This window comes from Lagopus muta, chromosome 7, assembly GCF_023343835.1.
Source record: "Lagopus muta isolate bLagMut1 chromosome 7, bLagMut1 primary, whole genome shotgun sequence".
Taxonomy (NCBI): Eukaryota; Metazoa; Chordata; class Aves; order Galliformes; family Phasianidae; genus Lagopus; species Lagopus muta.
In genome coordinates this window covers 529,394-549,489 of record NC_064439.1, presented here as the reverse complement: position 1 = coordinate 549,489, position 20,096 = coordinate 529,394, and the positions used below count along the sequence as shown (strand labels likewise).

The 20,096-nt window shown below is 64.0% G+C and overlaps 3 protein-coding genes across 4 annotated transcripts in view; all 3 read right to left on the bottom strand.

Annotated features, from left to right (window-relative positions):
- Positions 1-1,166: 1,166 nt before the first annotated feature.
- LOC125696094 (uncharacterized) lies at positions 1,167-5,793 on the bottom strand. Its single transcript, XM_048951348.1, has 4 exons — positions 5,172-5,793; positions 4,757-4,828; positions 3,270-3,468; positions 1,167-2,550 (listed from the first exon to the last, which is right to left on the bottom strand). Exons 1-4 carry the CDS (start codon positions 5,791-5,793, stop codon positions 1,650-1,652), a joined length of 1,794 nt encoding a protein of 597 aa, XP_048807305.1. The 3' UTR covers positions 1,167-1,649.
- Positions 5,794-6,242: 449 nt separating this feature from the next.
- On the bottom strand, positions 6,243-7,883 carry LOC125696403 (GTPase IMAP family member 1-like). 2 transcript variants are annotated; one of them, XM_048951946.1, is made up of 2 exons: positions 7,528-7,883; positions 6,243-7,022 (listed from the first exon to the last, which is right to left on the bottom strand). In XM_048951946.1, the coding sequence occupies exons 1-2, from the start codon at positions 7,805-7,807 to the stop codon at positions 6,403-6,405; spliced, it is 900 nt and encodes a 299-aa protein (XP_048807903.1). In that variant the 5' UTR covers positions 7,808-7,883; the 3' UTR covers positions 6,243-6,402. The 2 variants fall into 2 exon arrangements, with proteins under 2 accessions (XP_048807903.1, XP_048807904.1); XM_048951947.1 differs by having other exon boundaries at positions 7,561-7,883.
- A 2,357-nt stretch (positions 7,884-10,240) lies between these two features.
- LOC125696379 (SCO-spondin) overlaps positions 10,241-20,096 on the bottom strand; it is a 34,934-nt gene continuing 25,078 nt past the window's right edge. Inside the window, exons 74-105 of the mRNA XM_048951895.1 lie at positions 19,645-19,811; positions 19,302-19,462; positions 18,966-19,186; positions 18,853-18,888; positions 18,594-18,767; positions 18,292-18,501; positions 18,023-18,190; positions 17,611-17,742; positions 16,759-16,999; positions 16,517-16,669; positions 16,034-16,080; positions 15,750-15,938; positions 15,536-15,682; positions 15,150-15,280; positions 14,658-14,782; positions 14,519-14,565; positions 14,049-14,270; positions 13,812-13,973; positions 13,624-13,740; positions 13,398-13,536; positions 13,076-13,278; positions 12,837-13,001; positions 12,635-12,762; positions 12,420-12,565; positions 12,274-12,320; positions 12,029-12,193; positions 11,577-11,785; positions 11,399-11,494; positions 10,818-10,878; positions 10,589-10,719; positions 10,356-10,506; positions 10,241-10,285 (exon numbers count right to left, since the gene is read on the bottom strand). Of these exons, the coding sequence (XP_048807852.1) occupies positions 10,263-10,285; positions 10,356-10,506; positions 10,589-10,719; positions 10,818-10,878; positions 11,399-11,494; positions 11,577-11,785; positions 12,029-12,193; positions 12,274-12,320; positions 12,420-12,565; positions 12,635-12,762; positions 12,837-13,001; positions 13,076-13,278; positions 13,398-13,536; positions 13,624-13,740; positions 13,812-13,973; positions 14,049-14,270; positions 14,519-14,565; positions 14,658-14,782; positions 15,150-15,280; positions 15,536-15,682; positions 15,750-15,938; positions 16,034-16,080; positions 16,517-16,669; positions 16,759-16,999; positions 17,611-17,742; positions 18,023-18,190; positions 18,292-18,501; positions 18,594-18,767; positions 18,853-18,888; positions 18,966-19,186; positions 19,302-19,462; positions 19,645-19,811 (4,514 nt within the window). The 3' untranslated portion in view covers positions 10,241-10,262. The remainder of the gene's footprint in view (positions 10,286-10,355; positions 10,507-10,588; positions 10,720-10,817; positions 10,879-11,398; positions 11,495-11,576; positions 11,786-12,028; positions 12,194-12,273; positions 12,321-12,419; positions 12,566-12,634; positions 12,763-12,836; positions 13,002-13,075; positions 13,279-13,397; positions 13,537-13,623; positions 13,741-13,811; positions 13,974-14,048; positions 14,271-14,518; positions 14,566-14,657; positions 14,783-15,149; positions 15,281-15,535; positions 15,683-15,749; positions 15,939-16,033; positions 16,081-16,516; positions 16,670-16,758; positions 17,000-17,610; positions 17,743-18,022; positions 18,191-18,291; positions 18,502-18,593; positions 18,768-18,852; positions 18,889-18,965; positions 19,187-19,301; positions 19,463-19,644; positions 19,812-20,096) is intronic.

Here is a 20,096-nt window from a genome sequence, read left to right as displayed (position 1 = left end):
CTGTTCGGTGCTAGGGGGAGCTGCTCTGTGCAAGAGCCAAGGTCCTCTCTGCCAAGTATTGCTTTTACTTTTGTTCTCTGCACTTCCCCGAGCTGAGTGCAGTTACGGGAAAGTCTGTTTGTGGACCTTGTGCCTCATCCTGTGTGTCTGCAGGTGGGGCAGGGCGCTGCCTGGCTCGGGGGCACCCACAGGGCAGCACAGCCCCAGCACTGCACGGCCCTGAGCTCTGCCCTCCCAGCACAGCGTGCACAGATGGTTGGGGGCCTGGAGGAAATGGGCCCTTTGAGGCAAGGCTGAGAGCCCCGTGGCTGTTCAACTGCAGAAGGGAAAACGGAGAGACCTTCTCATAGAGTCACAGGGGGGTTTGAGTGGAAGGGAGCTCTGAAGGCCATCTGGTCCCACTGCCTGCAATGCGCAGGGACACCCGCAGCTCCAGCAGCGCTCAGAGCCCATCCTGACTGTGGGTGTCTGCAGGGATGGGACGCCACCACTCCTCACTGAAAGATGTTCAGTGCCTCACTGCTCTCACTGTACAAAGCTTCTTCCTTATATCCATCTAATCCTCTGCTCTTTTTGTTCATTTCCTCTTGTCCTATCACCCAGACCCCACTACAGACTCTGTCCCCTTCCCTCTTACAGCCCCTGTAGGTACTGAAGCCTCACTCAGCCCTCCCTGCAGCCTCCCAGCTCTCAGCCTGTCCTTGCAGGGAGGTGTCCCATCCCTGGGGTCACTTTGTGCCCTCCTCTGGATGTTCTCCGACAGCTCCACGTCTCTCCTGCACTGAGCCCTCCCCATCCAGACACAGCACTCCAGGTGAGGTCTCCCAGCACAGAGCAGAGGTGCAGACCCCCTCCCTCTCCCTGCTGGCCGCACAGCTCTGGGTCCACCCAAGGTGCTGTTGGCTGCCACGGGGCACAGTGCTGCCTCGTGCTGCTGCCCCTCCAGGTCCCCAGGTCCTTTTCCATAGGGCTGTGCTCCACCCTTGCACCCCCAGTGTGTATCACCAACTCAGTCTCCCATTCCCTTCAGTGTCCTCTTCAGTGCCCGGATCCATGACTTGGAGGTGAGCTGAATAATAGTAAGAACGAAGCTGTTATCCCTAATGGGGTCTGTGCCCATAGGACATAAACACAGAGCTGGGATGCAGACAGAGGTCTCTGTTTTATTTCTGTCACAATCAGGCGTCTGGTGATCCTTCCCAAAGCAAGCACAGCCCCAAACAGAAGTGCAGTTATCCTTACATGACAGTTTACAAAATTATATCTCTCTACAGTCTCTAATTGGGTATTTTGATACATCTTTGGGCAGGCATACAAGGGGTTCCAAGACTGCATTTGGGAGGGGATAGCAGCTGGCTCATTCTGATCACCTTTCCGCAGAGATGGGTGTTGGTTTTAGTGTGTAATTAACCCACAGGGAGCACAAGGGACACTTACAGGACACTTCTTGTTGACAGTTCGTGGACCTGCAGCCCCTCGTGGCCCTGCATGACGGTGGGCTCTCTGTCCCTGCAGAGGTGCAACAGCCAAAGGGCAGCGGGTGCTGGGGGATGGCGGCGGGTGGGGATGGAGCGGTGCCTGCGGCCCCAAGTGCTTCAGGGTTCTGGGATTCTGATAGTGGGGGACTGTGCATTATGGGATTCACCCGATTATCTCTCCCACCAAATAAGGACACCGATGACAATCAAAGCGATGACAATGAGAACTATCCCACATTTTAAAAGGACTCCCCTGTATGACAAGTTGAGCAGCCTGCCCCATGGTTTGGCTGCATTCTCCATGTGATACCTCACTTTCTCTTCTGTTAAATAGGAATTCAGGTACAACTCATTGCTGTACCACCTTTCCTCATTCTCCCGCATGGTTTGGCGGATCATATTCATCAGCTGCTGGACCTGCTGGTCCCGCACTGGCCCGGAAGCTCGGTTGTTGATGCTGCAGTACCGATTCTGGCAGCTCTGGATCAGCCTGCGCAGAGCCACGTTGTCAGTGTAGGTCACGTAGTCATGCAGCGATCCCCCCACCAGCTCCTCTCCCCGGGTGAACACAACAACCATGTGCTTGAACACACCGACTCCAAAGATGTCCTGCACGCCCCGCACGGCCTCCTGGTCCTCCTGGGTGAAGCGGCCCAGCTGGGTGACCAACAGCAGCACGTGGGGGCCGGGCGAGGACAGCTTGATGCAGTGGGTGATTTCCCTGCACTCCTCATTGCTGCCATTCCACGAATGGAAGATGTCGGCCGTGTCGACCACCACGATTTCCTCTCCATCCCATTGCCCAATCGCTGACTGGCAGCTGCGGGTCACCGGTCTGGTGGACAGCTTGGACTCGAAGACGTGCCACCCCAGGATGGTGTTCCCTGTGGCGCTTCGCCCCCCTCCAGTCTTCCCGACCAGCAGCAGCCGCATTGTGGAGCCTCTGCCGTCCCCAGGCAGCACAGGGATGCGTCGAGTGGCCGTGGTTGTGCTGCAGGGACACAAGCGGAGGTGCAGGGCTCCATCAGCTGCCCAGCCGGTAACGCTGCAGCACAGACAGCTCCAGCAGGGCCTGGAGAGCAGCAGAGAAAGGACAGAGGAGAAAGAGAGGTGTGACGCCACGTGCTGGGGTGGCACAGAGCAGAGGGACGGCGACAGCCCAGGGTGCAGGGGCACGGTGGTGTGGTGACAGGGACCCCCCAGGAGGTGTAAGGGACCCCTCTGGGTGGTGACAGGAACCCCCTTGGGAGGTGACGGACCCCTCTGGGCAGTGACACGCGTGCAGCTGGGGTTGGCGTGGAGCTGAATGCAGTGCCGAGGGTCACCCCATGCCGGGGCTGTGGCTGTGCTGATGGACGGGGTCAGGTCTGTGCTGTGCTCCTGTGAGCGTGGGGAGTGGGGAGAAGGGAGACGGGGAGAGGAGAAAGGGAGCAGAAAAACGGGGAGAGGAAAGAGAGAAAGGAGACAAGGGATGTAGGGAGGGGAGGATAAGGGGAGAAGGGAAAAAAGAAGAAGGGAAAAAAGAGTGGACGGAGAAAAAGGTGTAAAAGGGAGAAGAGGGGAACGGGCAGCAGGGAAAAAAGGGACAAGGGGAAACGGGAAGAAGGGACGAGGGACAGAGCCGCTCCCTGCCCCTCTCCCCCTGCCTCGGCTCCCGGGCACCGCAGCCCCTCCCGGAGGCACAGCCGGGACCCCGCGGGGCCGCGCACCGCCTGGAGGCGCAGCGATCGCGGCTCCTGCCGCTCCCCCCCCGGCGCTGCCCCGCGCGGTGACGCTCCGTGCGACATTCACCCTTTCTTTGCGCTCCTCCAGGCACGGACGCTGCAGCCTCCCGTCAGCCCGAGCCGTCGGACCGGCAGTGAGAAGTGCGGCACTGACGCAGCGGCCCCGTCTGGTTCCGATATCGCCCCAACCAGCACCGCCTCTGCCCCGTGGCTCTGCCCCCGCGGGCAGATTGGCTGTAATAAGCAATAATGCAGATCATCAGAGGACCCACGGGTGTGCCCATGGGAGGTTGACAGCCCACGTCAGATTGACAGCCGGGACAGGGAACAGGATTTCCTCTGAAGTCTCTTCCAGCCCCAGGCATGCTGTGACTGCGACGTCCTGAGGTTGCCTCTACATTCTGGCTATATCCTGAGTTGGAATATTGGGCCCATAAGGATCAGCTGATCCAACCCCTGGCCTCAGAGAAGAGCACCCAAACCCCAGCCTTATGTCTGAGAGTGCTGAGCACCACGAGCCCCAGCAGCTCAGGGCTGTGCCTTCTACCCTGGCGAGCTGCTCCATGCTCACTGCCCTCTGGGCACAGCCTTTCCCTCACTCCCACCCGACCTGACAGCTCCATGCTGTTCCCTCGGGTGCTGCCAACATCACCAGGGAGCAGAGCTCAGCGCTGCCTTTCCGCTTCCTGTGAGGAGCTGCAGGGCCAAGAGGAACTGTAGGACCATAGGCGTGAACAAGAAGAGAAGGCAGCATCCTGTGATTGTCCGTTTGGCTCTTTAAGGGCTAATTATGTACTACAACCCACACCCATCGCAAGGGAAAGGTTAGAATGAGCCAGCTGCTGTCCCCTCTCAAACCCCAGGTGCAGAATGCAGCCCTTGCTCTTGTTCACCTTCATGTGGTCAGGCATTGCCCAGCCCTCCCATCAGTCAGGGTCTCTCTGCAAGGGAGCCGACAGCTCCTCCCAGTTCAGAGTCACCTCCAGCACTGCTTCGTACACTTTCTAGCCCCTCATCCAGCCCCGTACCCTGGCATTCATCCACCTGGAGCAGCAAACCCTGCACAGCTGTGCCAACACCACTGCGTGGTTTCTGCTAAACGTGCGACTTCTCGGAATGGGAGTGGCTCAGCCCAGGCTCACCCCGCAGGAATGCAGCACGATCACTTTCACTTTCTGAGGCTGCCGTCTGGATGAGCTCAGAGTCGAAAACAGAAGCAAGCTGAGGTGCAGGGCAGAGCGACTTCCTGAGCACCAGCAGATGCTGCAGTTGTAAACTCAACTTGCCCCAGCACTCTCCTCCCACCCCTGCCCCCAACCTCTGCCCGCTGGGTCCTGCCTTGGGGGTGGGGATGCCCCAGGACCCCACCAGGGACACGTGTCCTCTGGGACCAGCAGCACCTCACAGCCCACGACACACCAGTGGCAAGATTCACGTGGCCATGGAATACAGCATGGGCCAGGCATGGCAGCAAAGTGGCACGAATCCCTGAAATCCTGCAGGGCAGTGGGAAGGAGGGCTGAGTCCCTTGGGATCCCTGCTCCCAGCTGGCACCTGGCCCCATATCCTCCACTCTCTCCATGCCACATTCGGGGATCTCCCCAAACTCTGCGCCCACTCCAACAGCTGCAGGGATGTGAGGAGCGCTCAGACCACAGCAGTGAGGGCCCCATGATTGACCTCATCCCCACCCTGCTGCCACCAGAGCTGCCGATGGGTCCCTTCTTGTGGGTTCCCATCCCTTGGGCACTATTTCTATCCCGTGGGTGCTGTTCCCACTCGATGTGTGCTGTTCCTGTCCCCTGAATGCTGCTCTTGTCCTGTGGGTGCTGTTCCTATCCCATGTGTGAAGTTCCCACCCCCGTGGGCACTGCTCTCATCTTCTGCATGCAGTTCCCATCCCGTGGGTGCTGCTCCTGTCCCCTGGGCGCAGCTTTCTCTACTCAGACACTCCTTGCACTCCCAGCACCGTGCGGTCGTAGAGCTCGTTCCGGTAGCGGGCGCAGCAGCTCCCGCAGCGCGGCGGTGCCGGTGTCCTCCACGTGCCGCACAAGGGAGCCGCCCGTCAGCTCGTCCCCGCGCGTGAAGACCACGACGGTGCGCTTGGCGGCGCCGCGCCCGAACAGCCGCCACACTTGCCGGACGGCCGCCTCGTCCTCCTGCGTGAAGCGGCCCAGCTGCGTCACCAGCAGCAGCGCGTGCGGCCCCGGCGCCGACAGCAGCGCGCAGCGGGCGACCTCGCGGAGGCACCGGGCGCTGCGCTCCGGCGAGTCGAAGGCGTCCGGCGTGTCCACCACGTGCACGCGGTAACCCCTCCACGAGCCGCTCTGCCGCTCGCTCCTCTGCGTCACCGCGCTCGTGGACAGCCGCGACTCGAAGGCCGCCCGCCCCAGGATGCTGTTCCCCGTCGCGCTCCTCCCGCCGCCGCTCTTCCCGACCCGCGGCCCTTCGACGTCCCGCGCCCCGTGGCCCTTCGGCAGCGGCGGCGGAAAGGGCTTTGCGGGGGAGCGGCGGGGCGTGAGGCGTCGTCGGGGGACACCCGCACCCCCCCGGGGCCGCCCGCCCCGCGCCGCGCTTCCGCAGCGCTGCATCTCCCCGCAGCCGAGCTCCCGGGGGGCTCCGGGGTGGCCGGGCGCTTCCCGACCCGCCGCGACGCGACGCGCTCCGCTGGGGGCTGCCGGCCCGACGGGGAGCGGGGCGGCGGACGGCCGCGGGCTCGGAGCGGCACCGGGGCTGCTCGCGGGGCGGCTCCTCGGTGCCCGCACTCACCCCGCTCCGTTCGGCCCCGGCCGCTGCAGCGCAACCGTTGATGGGAGTCAACGAGGCGACGCGGCGGCTCCGAAGAATGAGCTACAACTCCCACAAAGGCACGGCGCTCCCACAACGCTTTATTTTGTTATTTCCATCTTCCAGGGGAAGGCAATGACAGCAGAACCCAAAGCTCACAGCAGCGCTCTCCTTTGCTCCCTGTGTGTCCCAGCTGCTGCAGCATCGGCACGAGAGCTTTGCGTTTTGGAAACTCTCGTTTATTTAGTAGCTTCAATTCCAATTACATTTCACTACTACAATTAGGAAACTAAGTCCTTCTTTCCTTAGCTCATTGCCACCGCTTCCCTTGTCCGGATCCACCTTCCTTCCCTTCCCCTCCCTCCCTTTTTGGGCATGGACTCGTGGGTCTCGTCACGGTGATTAGATCTTAATTACGGCAAACACCACCAACACGACTCCCCTCGCCCCTCACTCTGCCTGAGGGCGATGCTCGCAGCCCTGTGCAGCACCTCATCAGCCTGCACATCCCGGTCCCGCCTCGGCGCTCTGTTGCTCACAGCACAGCACTGCTTCCCGCACGCCTTCACCAGCTTCCGCAGCGCTCCGTTCTCGGCCGCCTTCACGTATTCATCCAGCGAGCCGCCCCCCAGGTCTTCCTTCCTTGTGAACACCACCATCATGCGCTGCTTAGCGCCCTTCCCAAAGAGCTTCTGCACGCTCTTCTGCACCTCGCGGTCCTCCCGCGTGTAACGGCCCAGCTGTGTCACCAGCAGCAGCACGCAGGGCTCATGGGCAGCGAATCTGAGGCAGCGCTGGCGCTCCTCGGCCAAATGCTGCTTGTCCCACCGAGAGCCCCCGAAAATCGCCGGGGTGTCCATGACCACCACGCACCACTCGTCCCAATCCCGCCTGCCGTCTTTGCACGTGGTGGTGACGGGTTGGGACGCCAGCCGGGACTCGAAGCGCTCCTCGCCCAGCAACGTGTTGCCGGTGGCGCTGCGCCCCGCTCCGCTCCGCCCCAGCAGCACAACGCGCAGCTCCGGCCGCCGACCTGCGGGGACAGCGGGACACGGGTCGGACGGGACGGACAACAACTCCCGGAGAGCGGCCGGGCGGCGGCACGGGCTGCCCGAGAAGCGGGGGTCGGCATCCCCACGGGGGCTCCCAACCACGGGGATGCGGCGCGGCAGGACGCGGTCAGCGGGCACCGCAGGTGGGAGGTGGACGGTCGGAGGCGGTGACCCCAGAGGTGTTTCCCAACCTTAAGGACTCAACAGCTACCGTGATTCTATGGCTGCAAGCGGAGAACGCTGCGGGAACGCCTCCTGACGGGGAGTGAGGGCGCTGTGGACCCCGACCCTGGGGAGTGAGGGGTTGGGGAGCCTGTCCTGAAGGGAGCGATGGCAGCCGTGACCCCATCCCTGCACCCCAGCGCAGCGCAGCTCGGTGTGCGCCTGCGGGTCGGATCCGGCCTCTCGGACACCGCTCGGCCATCTCATCGGGGCCGCCCGCGGCTCTCCGGTCCCCCGTGGTTCCCGACTCGCGGCCGCGCTCACCTCCGCCCCCTGAAGCGCCGTCCCGCGGCTCACCCTTCTTTTCCGCCGTGGTCCCGCACGCCCCGTCCCCGCTCTCGTCCTCTTCCCTCCGCCCGGCGCTCTCGGCTCTCGGACCGTGTCCCCTTCGCTTCGACTCGCTGCCGTCGCGGCCGCCCGCCCGCCGCGGCTCTTCCTTGCCGTCCTCCTCCCGCCCCGGCTCGGCCGCCTTTGCGGGGGACTCGGAGGCGGTACGACGCCGGGAGGGAACCGCCGCTCCCGTCTCCGCGGTGCGGTGCGCCATGGGCGCGGAGCTGCGCCGGCCTCGTTCCGCTCCCCGCCCGCTCCGGCACCGACGGCTCCGCTCCGCTCCCTCTCACCCGGCGGACGGCCGCGCTCTGCGGGACGGTGACCGCCTGTGGGCGGGGATGGGCGGCCGCGGAGCTCCTGGGGCGGAGCTGCGGTCCCCGGTGTCGGTGCGGGGAAGCGCGAAGCCGGGGCGGCGCGGGAGAACACCGGGACGTGTGGACATTGGGGCAGTGGGACAACGGGAGTCAGCGACATGGAGACACATGCTGTGTGTGGGAGTGAATGGAACGTATGGAGCTCCACCTGGGGTTGAGTGAGGAACGAGTCCATGGCTCGTGGGGGAGGATTAAAGGGCCGGCTAATGTGGGGGGCACCACTGTGTGTCACGGGGGACTTCAATCAGCTGATATTTGCTGGAAAAGCGACATTGCCAGGCTCACCCTGCCCAGGGTGAGGGGAAGGTAACTTTCTGCTGCAGGAGGTGGAAGAGCCAACGGGGAGGGGCAGCACTGCTGCTGGACCTTGCTCTTACAGACGCAGGAGGGTTGGTTGGGGGTGTGAAGGTTGGGGGCAGTCTGGGACGCAGAGGATATGAGATGGAGTTTGGAAGCATCGGGGCAGAAAGTAGGATTGCAACCTTGGACATCAGGAGAGCCAACTTCACCTCCTGAAGGACTTATCTGCAGGTAATCCCATGGCTTGGAGCATTGGAAGGTAAGGGGCGCTGAGGGGGATGGCTGATATTCAAGTACCAAATCTCTGAGCTCAAGATCGGTGCATCCCTAGGAGTAAGAAATCAGGCAAAGGGAGATCCTCACTGGGTGAGCAAGGAGCTCGTAGGCAGACTGAGATGGAAAAAGAAAGTCTGTGCAATGTGGAAAAGGGGAGGGACACGGGGTCCCAGCCAATGGAAGGGCGAAGCCCCGGGCAGGCTGAGGATGCGCACGGGGCTGCAGAGGGCTGCTTGGGGTTCTCGGGGTGGCTTTCTTGGGACTCCTAAAATCCCATTTAAACATTCACCGGTCCTGATTTCAAAAAGTCAGAAGGGAGGACTTTCTCTCACAGCTCAGACAGGAGTTTAAGCTGGTTTCCTGAAGGGAAGTCACCCACAGCTTGTGAACTGCAGGCCATCCGCTCTGTTACGCATTGCAGACGCGCCCGAGTTCTGTAAGCAGGAGCGACCCGAGGGCTCCATTCCCCACCACAGCTCCCAGGTCTGAAGCATCACTGCACGTTTGTTGGAAAGCTGCCCCAAACCATCACCTGCGTGATGTGATTCTTCAGGCTGCGCTTCAGTTTGGCATCCAGCAAATCCAACTCAGTTAAATGGCGGCATCACCTGGCTGCAGTCGTTCCAATATTCAGCTGTGCACAGCAAATCATAGAATCATCATAGAATGGTTGCAAAGGAGCACGATGCTCATCCACCTCCAACCCCTGCTGTGTGCAGGGTCACCAACCAGCAGCCCAGGCTGCCCAGAGCCACATCCAGCCTGGCCTTGAATGCCTGCAGGGATGGGGCATCCACAGCCTCCTTGGGCAACCTGTTCCAGTGCCTCACCACCATCTGAAATGAGTGCTGTATGTCCTTTTTTCCCCACATCAGTCCCTCTGTTGGGAAGGAATCACTCAGAATTCATGGGAGCTTCAAGCACATCCAGTTCTCTCCCATCATACCACTCTTGCAGTGGGTTTCACTCACATTTGATGAAGCATTTTTGGGTTTGAGTTCCCATCTCCATACCGTTCTGTCCAACTAGTTTAAGGTTCCTGATTTTGCAGTTATTCCCTCTAATTGGACACCTAAGGAGTCCAACAGTTCATTCAAGGACGTCCTTGTCAATGCCAAGCTCCTTGCATCACCCATGCCAAGCTGGTGGCAGCCCACTGTGACTCTGGGGCATGAGGAGGAGTGCTGAGCCCTGTCTGTGAATCCGCCCCAAACAAACCTCTGGTCCTGTGGGGGCTGAGCCTGGGGCAGCTTTTCTGCGCCTTGCCCAAGCACCAGCCATGGCTCAGCCAAAGCTCTGCTGTGCTGCAGCTCAGCACGGCACTGAGGCACAGCACAGTGCCATGGGATAGCAAGGCATCGCAGGACAGCAAGGCACTGCTGCACAGCACTGCACTGTGGCACGGCGCGGCACCCCAGCATGGCAGGGCACCACGGCATGGCAGGGCACTGCTGCTAGGAGGCACCAGGGACCCCTGGCCATGTTGCTCTCTCCTGGTCCTGCCCTGGTCCCCCTGAGCCCCTCAAGCACCTCCAACCCTCACCATGCAGCCATCTCCGTCCCCAGCTGTCCCCTGCCACCTCTCCATCCCATCCTCGTTCCCACCAAGGAACAGCTTAGGTGGAGGCTCGTAGCTTTATTGCAGTACAGAGGGGAAAGGGGGATGCCTCGGGGTCCTCCACCACCACGGCACGCAGCAGGACAACTTCCCTCCGGGCATCAGCGCTTGGAGAAATCCCCACCTGCAGAACAAGGCATGAGGCGAGGCCGGGGATGCAACAAGGGCCGGGTTGTGCCCCGATCCCTGCTCACCCTGGCAGCTGCTGCACTCGCAGCTGTGGATGATGGGCAGCACGACAGGCTCGGCAGCGCCGCCCGCACAGGGCAGGCTGAGGATGCGCACGGGGCTGCCGGGGTCCAGGCGGTAACTGCAGCACTCACACAGCGTCTGCAGGTACGGCTCCTGCATGGGCACAGCGCCGCGGCACTGACTTCGTGTGCTGTGCCCATGGAACGGGGGCGGCACCCGGTGCCCACAGACCCACCTCGGGGGTGACGGCGGTGCGGGATGGGCAGCGGCCGCTGCAGAAGCTGACCTCCACGTTGGGCAGTGAGCAGGGACCCTTGGTGATGTTGCGCAGCTCGGTGAAGCGCCGGCACATGGAGGATGGCTCCTCTGTGGGGAGGGGGGCAGAGCAGTGATGCCCCCATAGGTGGCTGCAGGGGGGTCCCCGGGAGAGGGGCTACAGTGGGGGTTCCCCTTGAGGCCCTTACCCGGCCACTCCATCCTGCAGACGGGACAGCAGCGTCCTGGCTCCCGCACCTTCACCTCACCCTGTGGATACAGCAGCATCATAGAATCATAGAACGGCTTGGGTTGGAAGGGACCCCAGGGATCCAACCCCCCCACCACAGGCAGGGCCACCAATCTCTATCTGGCACTACAAACACTTGCTCAAGGCCCCATCCAACCTGGTTCTGAACACCTCCAGGGATGGAGCACCACAGCCTCTCTGTGCAGCCTGTTCCAGCACCTCACCACTCATAGTAAAGAGCTTCTCCCTGACATCTGATCTAAACCTTCCTTCTTTGAGCTTAAAACCATTCCCCCTTGTCCTATCACTGCCTACCCTTGTAAAAAAAACTGCTTCCCCTCCTGTTTATATTGCACTTTTAAATGCAATGAGGTCTCCTTGCAGCCTTCTCTTCTCCAGGCTGGACAAGCCCAGCTCCCTCAGCCCATCCTCTTAGGGAAAGTGCTGCAGCCCTCAGGCATCAGGGAGCCAAGGAGCAGTGGGGGGCAGGAGGAGGATGGAAAGGGCAGTGGTGTGCAGCGGGGGGCAGTGGCGTTGTACCTCGAGGCAGGAGAGCGGTGTGCAGCCATCGGTGCAGTCGGCTTTGCCATCCACACAGCGGCACCTGGCACATTGCTCCTGCCACTCACTGCCAGGCTGGGGGGGGAGAGAGCTCAGCAGTGAGGTGGGGGCACCTCTAGGCACCCCTGGGCACCCCCAGGTGCTGTGCCCTGCTCACCTGGTACAGCTGCCCCTGGTGCAGGCACTCACAGAGGGCAGAGGGCACACAGTGGCCACTGCTGTTTCGGTAGCGGCCGGGCTCACAGATGCAGCCAGGGGATGGGGAAGGGGTGCAGCCTGGAGGGGCCTCATCGAGGATGTCCCTGCAGCTCTGCTCGCAGCTTGGTGACACAGCAGGGCCCTGCCAGCGCTCCCCCTCTGGGCAGGCTGCCAGCAGCATGGGATGTGTCACCAGCACCGGCCATGCAGCAGCCCAGCATGTGGAGACCAGAGTGGCCAGGGCTGGTGGCGGACAAACCCGCCCAGGTGCTCGTGCACCCCCAGAGCCTCAGCATCCCACAGTGATGGCTTGCGCCCTTCCTTCACCACCCACCCCATCACTCCTCCCCCATGCTCTGCTTAGCAGCTTGATGAGCCACAGCCATACCTGGGGACTCCAGGGACACTCACCGCAGTCAGGGAGGTGACAGGCAGCCTGGCGCACGGGGGGCCCCAGGCACTCAGCCCCCTCATAGAGGCGCTGCCGCAGCGGGTGCCGGTGTGAGAGCTGCTCACCCATCCCACACGTCACTGAGCAGGGGGACCAGGGCGACCACGGGGACCACAGGCAATCCACTGCACAGGGAGCGAGCAAGGCCCGGCTGTGGCACAGGGATCACAGCGCAGGCACGGGGATGAGAACGGTTTGCCCTCACCATTGCACTCCTCCTGCGAGCAGTTGAAGCTGCCACGGATGCAAACGCTGCAGACAGAGAGGGGCTCAGCGCCCACCCAGCACCCAACACCACCCAGCTCAGTGCCCCCTGCTGTGGGGTGATGCTGTGGGGCTGGGGGCACACACCACGTGTTGCAGCGGTGCTGCAGGCGGCTGCCTGGTGCGTGCTCCTGCTCTTGCTCCTCCCGTGACAGGTTGAGCACTCCAGGCATGGTGGGGTCGAGCGTGCAGTGGCACTCCTCAGGGGGCACGCAGGCACCATCCTGCAGCACCTGTGGGTGATGGGGATCCTGAGGCTGCTGCCCCATCCCCAGAAGCCCCGTGCAGCTCCACAGCCCCACCTGTCCGGGCAGGCAGGCGCATCCAGGCTGGCAGGGCTGTGGGAGGCACTGTGTCTGTGGGCGCAGGTCGGCGCAGGTGTGGGGACAGGTGTTGGCACATTCCCTGAGCACCTGGCTGTGGGGACATTCTGCGGGCGAGGACGCAGCCATCAGTAAGCCCTAACCCCCCAATTCGAGGCTCCCCGCTTTGTGCAGCCCTTACCCTGCGTGCAGTTGTGCACGTTGCAGACGCGGTGCTGCCGCAGTGCTGGGATGGGGCACGGCTCCTCCTCACCCCCCAGCAGCTCCCGGCTGCGCTCCGAGCGGCCACCTCCACAACTGCTGCTGCAGGGGCTCCAGGGGGACCAGGGGCTCAGCTGACAGACAGCTGCAGGGGACAGGGCTCAGTGCCAACCCCGAGGAGTGTCCGTGCTGATGGTGGTGGCGACGCTGGGCACTCACCAGGGCAGGGCTGGGGGCTGCACTCAGCTGTCTCCTGCATCCCGCTGGCTGTGCAGGGCACCCCGCCAGGGCTCGGCTCGCAGATACGGTGCCTGGAGGTGCGGCCGCTGCCACAGCTGCTCGAGCAGGGGCTCCAGGTGGACCAGGGCCCATAGGATGGGCACGGCAGCGCTGGGCACACCATGGTGCCATTCTCACAGGTGCTGCGGAGCAGCTGCGTGAGAATGGAGCCCAACCAGAACACCCAACTCCCCCCACTCACTGGGGCTCAGTGACGGGCACAGCATGGTCCTGCCCGTGCCGTGAGCCCCATGGCACCCACCAGTTGTGGCACTCGATAGTGGCCTCCTGCCCTGGCCACAGCTCCTGGGTGCCGTTGCCCCCGTTCAGCCCGCAGCGGCACTGGCCTGTGGGCACGCACACCCCGTCCTGCAGCAGCTGCCCCTGTGGGCACCGGCACCCTGCAGGGCAGGGGGGTGGGATGGCACCGTGGTGCTGCAAGTGTCTGGGTGGATGGGCACAGGGAGGAGTGCATAGGGGGGCCATACCTGGCTTGCAGCCCCCCTGCACGCACTCCACGTGCTGCCAGAGGTCAGTGCAGGCACGGGGGCAGCTGTTTGCACAGGTGGCGGTGAATATCCTTCCCTGCTCCTCACAATCCTCCCCTGTGCACAGCAGCCTGGTGTCAGCCCCCGTCTGGGTGGGGGTCCCGGGGTGGGGAGGGATGGGGGATTACCTGGGCACACGGCCGTGTTGCAGCCCTCGCTCTGGGTCTGTGCCCCCCGGCACTGCCTGCTGCCTGCCAGGTGTTGGAGCTGGCGGTGCCGCAGGCGGAAACTCCCGCTGCAGGGCTGTTGGCAGGGCCCCCACGGCCCCCAGGGGCTCCAGAGGCACAGCTCTATGGGATGTTGGTGTCACTCAGGGGGGGGACACAGGGAGCTGCTCACCTCCATGCCCTGCAGCACTGCAGTACCTTGGCAGATGTCAGGGTCTGGGCAGAGCCGCTGCTGCTGCAGCTCAGCTGAGCACACAGCTGCATCTCCAGACCAAGGGTGGCCGCTCTGTGGGTCCAGGCAGGCTCGGTAGCGGTGCTGCACTGACACGTGTGGTGTGACATTCCCCAGGTGGGATGGGGACAGGGGCAGGCAGGTGCTGCAAGGCGTCCACTCTGACCAGGGGCTCAGCGGGAGCAGTCCTGTGGGGACATGGAGATGCTGGGATGTTCCATGGTTGGGGCACAAGATGTGGCACCGCCAGAACGCCAGCCACGAGGCATGGGGACGTTGCACTGCCACACAATAAAAGCCACGGGGCATGGGGACACGGCATTGCCAGCACAGCAGCAGCCATGGGGCAGGGGGACACGGCACTGCCACACAGTGGCAGTCATGGGGCATGGGGACGTGGCAAATGGAAGCCATGGGGCAGGAGGGATGTACTCACCCTGGCAGCCTTCACTGCTGCACTGCAGGGCTCCATCCTGGCACACGCTGTGAGGGAACAAACAGCTCTGAGCTCCAGGTGCTGCCCCTGGCCCCCCCAAGTGGGGGACACCCCCCTGGCGCACCACAGCCCCACTCACCACTCCTTGCATCCCAGCAGGATGATGTCCCCTGGGGACAGTGTCACCAGGCCGCCTGACCCATTGGCGTGCAGGCAGTCACACTGCTCATGGGGCACGCAGGCACCACGCTGCTCCAGGAGCCCCTGCCAGGACACGGAGATGTGGAGAGGCATCTAGTGCATCCACACAGCATCCCCACAGCGCCCCCGAGCATCCCACAGCATTCCCACGGCATCCCCATCAACTCCCTGTAGGGTCCCCAAAACATACCCCTGCAGTGTCCCTACTGTGTCCCCATAGCACCCCTGCAGCATCCCCCCATTGTCCATGCGGTGTCTCCTCAATGTCCCTGCAGTATTTCCTCCTGTGTCCCCCCAGTGTCCCCATGGCATCCCTGCAGCCTCTCCTGTCCCATTGGTGGCATTTGGTTCTTTCTAAGCCCTCCCTCCTCCCAGCAGATTCAGAGCCCACCAGGCTGCCTCCAGCCCCCCCTCCCCGTGCTCCTCTTGCCTGGGGGCAGAAGCAGCCAGGCAGGCAGTGGGACTGGGCTGGGCACAGTTCTGGATGCTGCAGTGTGGAACAAAGCTGGGCACAGGGGGGGCTGCAGGTCCGGAACTCGAAGGGGGGCTCACAGCTGGATTCTATGGGGACAAGGGCAGGATGCAGGCAGGGAGTGAATGGTGGCAGGAAGGGCCATCCCAGAGAGTGCACAGGGATTGAAAGGGATGAAGGGAGACCCCTGTGAGTGCATGGGGATACACAGGACCAGGGCAGGGACACACAGATGGGCAGAGGCACCCCAAGCGTCACTAAGACAGGCAGGCAGCACACAGAAAGGGCAGGATGTGGGGAGGGCCGTGCTGGGGCAGGAAGATCCCTGCCATCCCCATCCTCACCAGAGCATCCCGAGGTGTTGCAGGGGCGCAGCTCCACGTCCAGCCCCACGCAGAGGCCAGCGCCGTGTCGGTGCCGATGCCGGTGCTGCAGTGGGGAGCTGCAGGAGCAGCTGCTCCAGGAACTCCAGACACTCCAGGAACACTCAGCTGTGGCAGAGCAGAGGGTGAGGAATGGGTATGGCCCCACCGCCCCACACCCGTGCTGATCCCCTACCTGGGCAGGGGCGAAGGTAGCAGGCCTGCACCTCCTGGTGAGCTCTGGCTCCATCCCCGGTGCTGGCGTTGCAGAGGGCACCAGGGGGACGCGGGGATGGGCAAGGACAGGAGCCCTCCCGGGAGGTCAGGCCGGTGCCACAGCTCCGGGAGCAGGGACTCCATGTGCCCCACGTGCAGTGTTCAGCCCCTGGGATGGAGAGGTGGCACGTCACGGGCCACAGTGTCACCCGGTCCCCTCCATCCCCAGAGCCCCGGGGATGTTTGGGACTGCACGGCACCCACCGGCACAGGCGGTGTCCTCGCAAACGGTGCCCTCTGGCGTGCAGGTGCTGTAGGAGAGGATAAAAAGGATCAGTGACCATGGGGCGGGTGGTGATGGTAATGGGGTGCAGGATGCTCAAGAGGTAAGTGATGCTTATGGGGCAGGAGATGCCCATAGGGCAGGTGGTGCCCAAGGAGGTGGGTGGTATCCACGGGGTGGTGATGCTAATGGGGTGGGTGATGCTCAAGGAATACGTGATGCCCGTGGGATAGGTAACCAAAGGTGTGGATGATACCTGCAGGGTAGGTGGTGCCCATGGAGCAGGGCACTTGTAGGGTGGGTGGCGCCCATTGGGCTGGTGATGGTGCCCATGGGGTGGGTGATGCTAATGGGATGGGTGACGCCCAAAGGGTAGGTTGTACCCACGGGGTAGGTGACGCCCATGTTGCAGGCAATGCAGGAGCAGCTCCGCACACCCCACATCCCCTCCCTGGGGCACTGACCATTGCTGGCACTCGCCCTGCAGCCACGTGTCCCCCAGCCTCCTCTCCCAGCTGCCCTGGGGGCACAGGGGTGGGCAGGGTCCCATGGCACAGCCCCGGTTCTCCATCTGCTCCCCTTGGCACTCCTCGTCCCATGAGCCCACTGCAGGTGTCCTGTCGAGGCACAAAGCAGAGGACATGGAGCTGACAGGTCCTCACAGCCCACAGTGCCTGGCCATGCACTGCCAGCGCCACGTCCCCACCTGAAGCGCGTCTGCTGGCCGTCCCCACAGGTGACACTGCATGGAGACCAGTGGGACCAGCGGCTCCAGTGGCAGCGCAGCGGCGCGCAGAGGCGGTCGGTGCAGCGCAGGCGGCCCTCCAGACACGTGCAGTTGTTGCAGCCATCGCGATGCGAGCTGCCCGGCACCCAACCGCGGCCCTGCGCGTCTGTGCACTCGCAGTGTGTGAGGGGCACACAGCCCCCGTCCTGCTCCAGGGTGCCTGCAGGAGGGCAGCGTCACCACGGAAGCCTGTGTGTGTGCATGTGAGCGTGCAACGCCTGGCTCAGCCTCCAGCTGGATGCACCTCCCGACGTGGAGGACGCAGCTGTACATGCATGTGCGTTGGCAGTGCACACGCAGCTCTGCATGCATTTGCATTTGCAGTGCATGCCCAGCACTGGATTTGCAGTGTGCACGCAGTTCTGCACATCATGCACGTGTAGCCCTGCATGTTTGCATTCCCAGCACTGAGCACCTGCAGTGCCCATCACTGCACAGCATTGCCCACAAGCACTTTGCAGTGCGCTCCCAGCACCGTGTGGGTTTGCAGTGCACGTGCAGCCATGCAAGCACGTTGACACTGCAGCCAGCTCTGGGCATGCCTGCAGTGCACATTTGCTTGTAGTGCATGTGTAGCTCTGCCTGCAAGTGTTCTTGCAGTGCATGAGTGTGCTTGCAATGCATTCCCAGCGCTGTGGGCATTTGCAGTGCACGCGCATAGCACGGAGCCCTGCTGTCACCCACACCCACCAAGGGCACCCCAAAACCCCTGAGCATCTCCCAGGCCGTGATCCCTCAGGGGTGCAGTGACAACACAAGAGGGGCACTCACTGTTGGGGCAGCGGCAGCCGGGCTCACAGCGCTCCTCCTCCCCACAGACGATGCCCTCCTGTAGGTCCCCACAGTGCCGGGGGCAGCGGTTGGCACAGGTCACCAGGGCCATGCCAGGGGGGCAGCTGTCGCCTGGGAGGGGGCACTTGTCAGCGGCACCAGCACTGAGGTCCCACTCCATCCCCATCCTCATCCCCATCCCCACTCCTGTCTGCATCTCTGTTCCCATTTCCATCCCTATCCCTACCTCCATTTCCATCCCCATCCCATCCCCATCCCATCCCCATCCAGACCCCATATCCATCCCATCTCCATCCCCATCCCCGTTCCTGTCCCCACCTCCATTCCCTTTCCCGCCCCCATCCCCACCCCCATCCCTCCCCTTTCCCACCCCCCCTACACTCCCCCCCACCGCAGGGCTGGGCGTTGCAGAGGCGCAGTTGGTGTCTCTCTCCGTGGCAGCGCTGTCCCCCGTTCTTGGGGGGGGGTCGGGTGCAGGACCGGCTGCGCACCGCTCGCCCCCCCCCACACGTGCGGTCGCAGCGGGTCCACGGGCTCCATGCCGACCACGCACCGTCCACTGCAGCCGGCGGGAAGCGAAGGGACGGGCGTCACTCCCACGGGCCACCCGGAGCTCAGCAAAACCCCTCGGGCTGCCGCCGCCCCCCGGCCGCCCCCCACCTTTGCACGCCTGCAGGCTGCAGAAGCGGCGCTGCACGAAGGCGCTGAGGATCCCCGGGCACCAGCGGCCGCCCGCGCCGGGGGGGCTGTACGCCCGCAGCCGCTGCTGCCGCCCCACACCGCAGCTGCGGGAGCACTCGGCCCACGGCCCCCACGGCGCCCACGAGCAGTTCAGGCCGGCGCAGTCCTCGCCTTGGCACGGGGGGACGTCTGCGGGGACGCGGGGGGTGGCAGCTCCTGCCGGCCGTGCCACGCAGCGTGGAGCTCGTGCGGAAGGCGCGGGGAGGGGGAGCCGGACCGACCTGAGCAGAGGGGAAGGTTGCACGGCTGCTCCTGGAAGCTGTCCCCGCTGCAGGCGGCCGTCCTGATGCACGGACGCTCGCGGGTCTTGGTGGCCGGGCGCTCGGGGTGCGTGCAAGTCTTGGAGCAGGGGCTCCAGGGGGACCAGGGGCCGAAACCGTCCTCTTCCTCCACACCTGCCAGGGAGCGGGGTGCTGACAGCCGGGGGGGCCCCGCGAGGTCCTCCCTGTCCCAGGTGCCCCCCGGCAGCACAGCCCTTACCTGGGACACCGGGGCCGGGCTCCGTCGTGGGGACGGCTGCGGGGAGCAGAGCACGCGGTGTCATCCCCGCATCCCACAGCCGCGGCACGGCGGGGCGCGGGGCCGTCACGCACCTGGGCACTCGGGGCTCTGGCAGTACTTGCTGTCGGAGCGCGGCCCGGCGCAGTCCCGGCCCCCCCGGGCGGGCTCGGGGTTGGTGCAGCCCCTCCGGCGCGTCATCACCCCCAGACCCCCGCAGCTCCGCGAGCAGCTGCTCCAGGGACCCCAGGGTGAGAAGCCCCCGTCCCGCGGGCACACGGGCTCTGAGCAGTTGAGGTGGCCGTGGAGGCAGGTGCTGCGGGGGGGGAGGGGGGGGGGGGGAACGACGACGACACAGGGTGAGAGTGGAGTGGGGGCACGGGGTGAGGATTTGGGGGTCAGGGTGAGTGGGGAGGGGGCCGGGTGCTCACCAGGAGGTGCAGGCAGAGTGGATGGTGCTGCCGGGTGGCACCTCCTGGTCCAGTGCCAATGGGGGTCCCTGGGTGCCCAGGAGAGGGGAGACTGCCTGGGGGTCAGCAGAGCTGTTCCGGAGCTCCCTCAGAACCTCGGCAGTCAGCACGCAGGGGCACTCCTGCACCGTGCACGAGTGACACATCCGTGGGGTCACCCATGGGAGCAGGGCACACTCATAGCCCCAGGGAGCACCCATGCCAAAGCCCCCCCTGAGCACAGGAGGACCAAGCAAAGACCCCTCAGCCAGGCAGTGCACAAGGAGGAGGCTGCACCCACGGGGTCCCTGGTGCAGGAGCTCACCTGCAGGCAGTGGCCGTGGTGCAGCAGGGTGCCGGCGGGGCAGTGGCAGCCCTCCTGGCACCCCCCAGGGAAGCAGGCGATGCGGCCGGCGAGGTGGGCACAGCTGTAGGGGCAGCCCTCACCCTGCTGGCACTCGCGGTAAAGCCGTCCCGGTGGGCAGCCCGCCTCTGTGCAGGGATGGGGCTGAGTGGGGCTGGACCCAGGGAGGGCTCCTGGAGCCTCTGGACCTCCCGCTGCTCTGTCCCCTGCGGCTCTAGCTCACATGCAGGACATGGCTTGCGGGTGCCATGCCACCCCATCCACCCCATCACTCATCCACCAGGCACCAACCTGTCCAGTCCTATCCACCCCGAGGACCCCATCCCATCCTGTGCACCCCAAATCCTTCCACCCACTCCCTGCTGCTCAGTGCCACCCTGTGCACACCATGACACCTTGTGTCCCCTCACCCA

What these genes read in the sequence shown, in the direction of transcription:
- LOC125696403 (XM_048951946.1), bottom strand. Translation starts at nt 7,807, where the DNA reads ATGGCGCACCGCACCGCGGAGACGGGAGCGGCGGTTCCCTCCCGGCGT. An exon ending in CGGCGCTTCAGGGGGCGGAG is followed by an intron (nt 7,023 to 7,527) that starts GTGAGCGCGGCC and finishes CTGTCCCCGCAG; the next exon opens with GTCGGCGGCCGGAGCTGCGC.
- LOC125696094 (XM_048951348.1), bottom strand. Translation starts at nt 5,793, where the DNA reads ATGCAGCGCTGCGGAAGCGCGGCGCGGGGCGGGCGGCCCCGGGGGGGT. An exon ending in ACGAGCTCTACGACCGCACG is followed by an intron (nt 4,829 to 5,171) that starts GTGCTGGGAGTG and finishes ACATCCCTGCAG; the next exon opens with CTGTTGGAGTGGGCGCAGAG. An exon ending in TGGAGGAGCGCAAAGAAAGG is followed by an intron (nt 2,551 to 3,269) that starts GTGAATGTCGCA and finishes GCTGCTCTCCAG; the next exon opens with GCCCTGCTGGAGCTGTCTGT.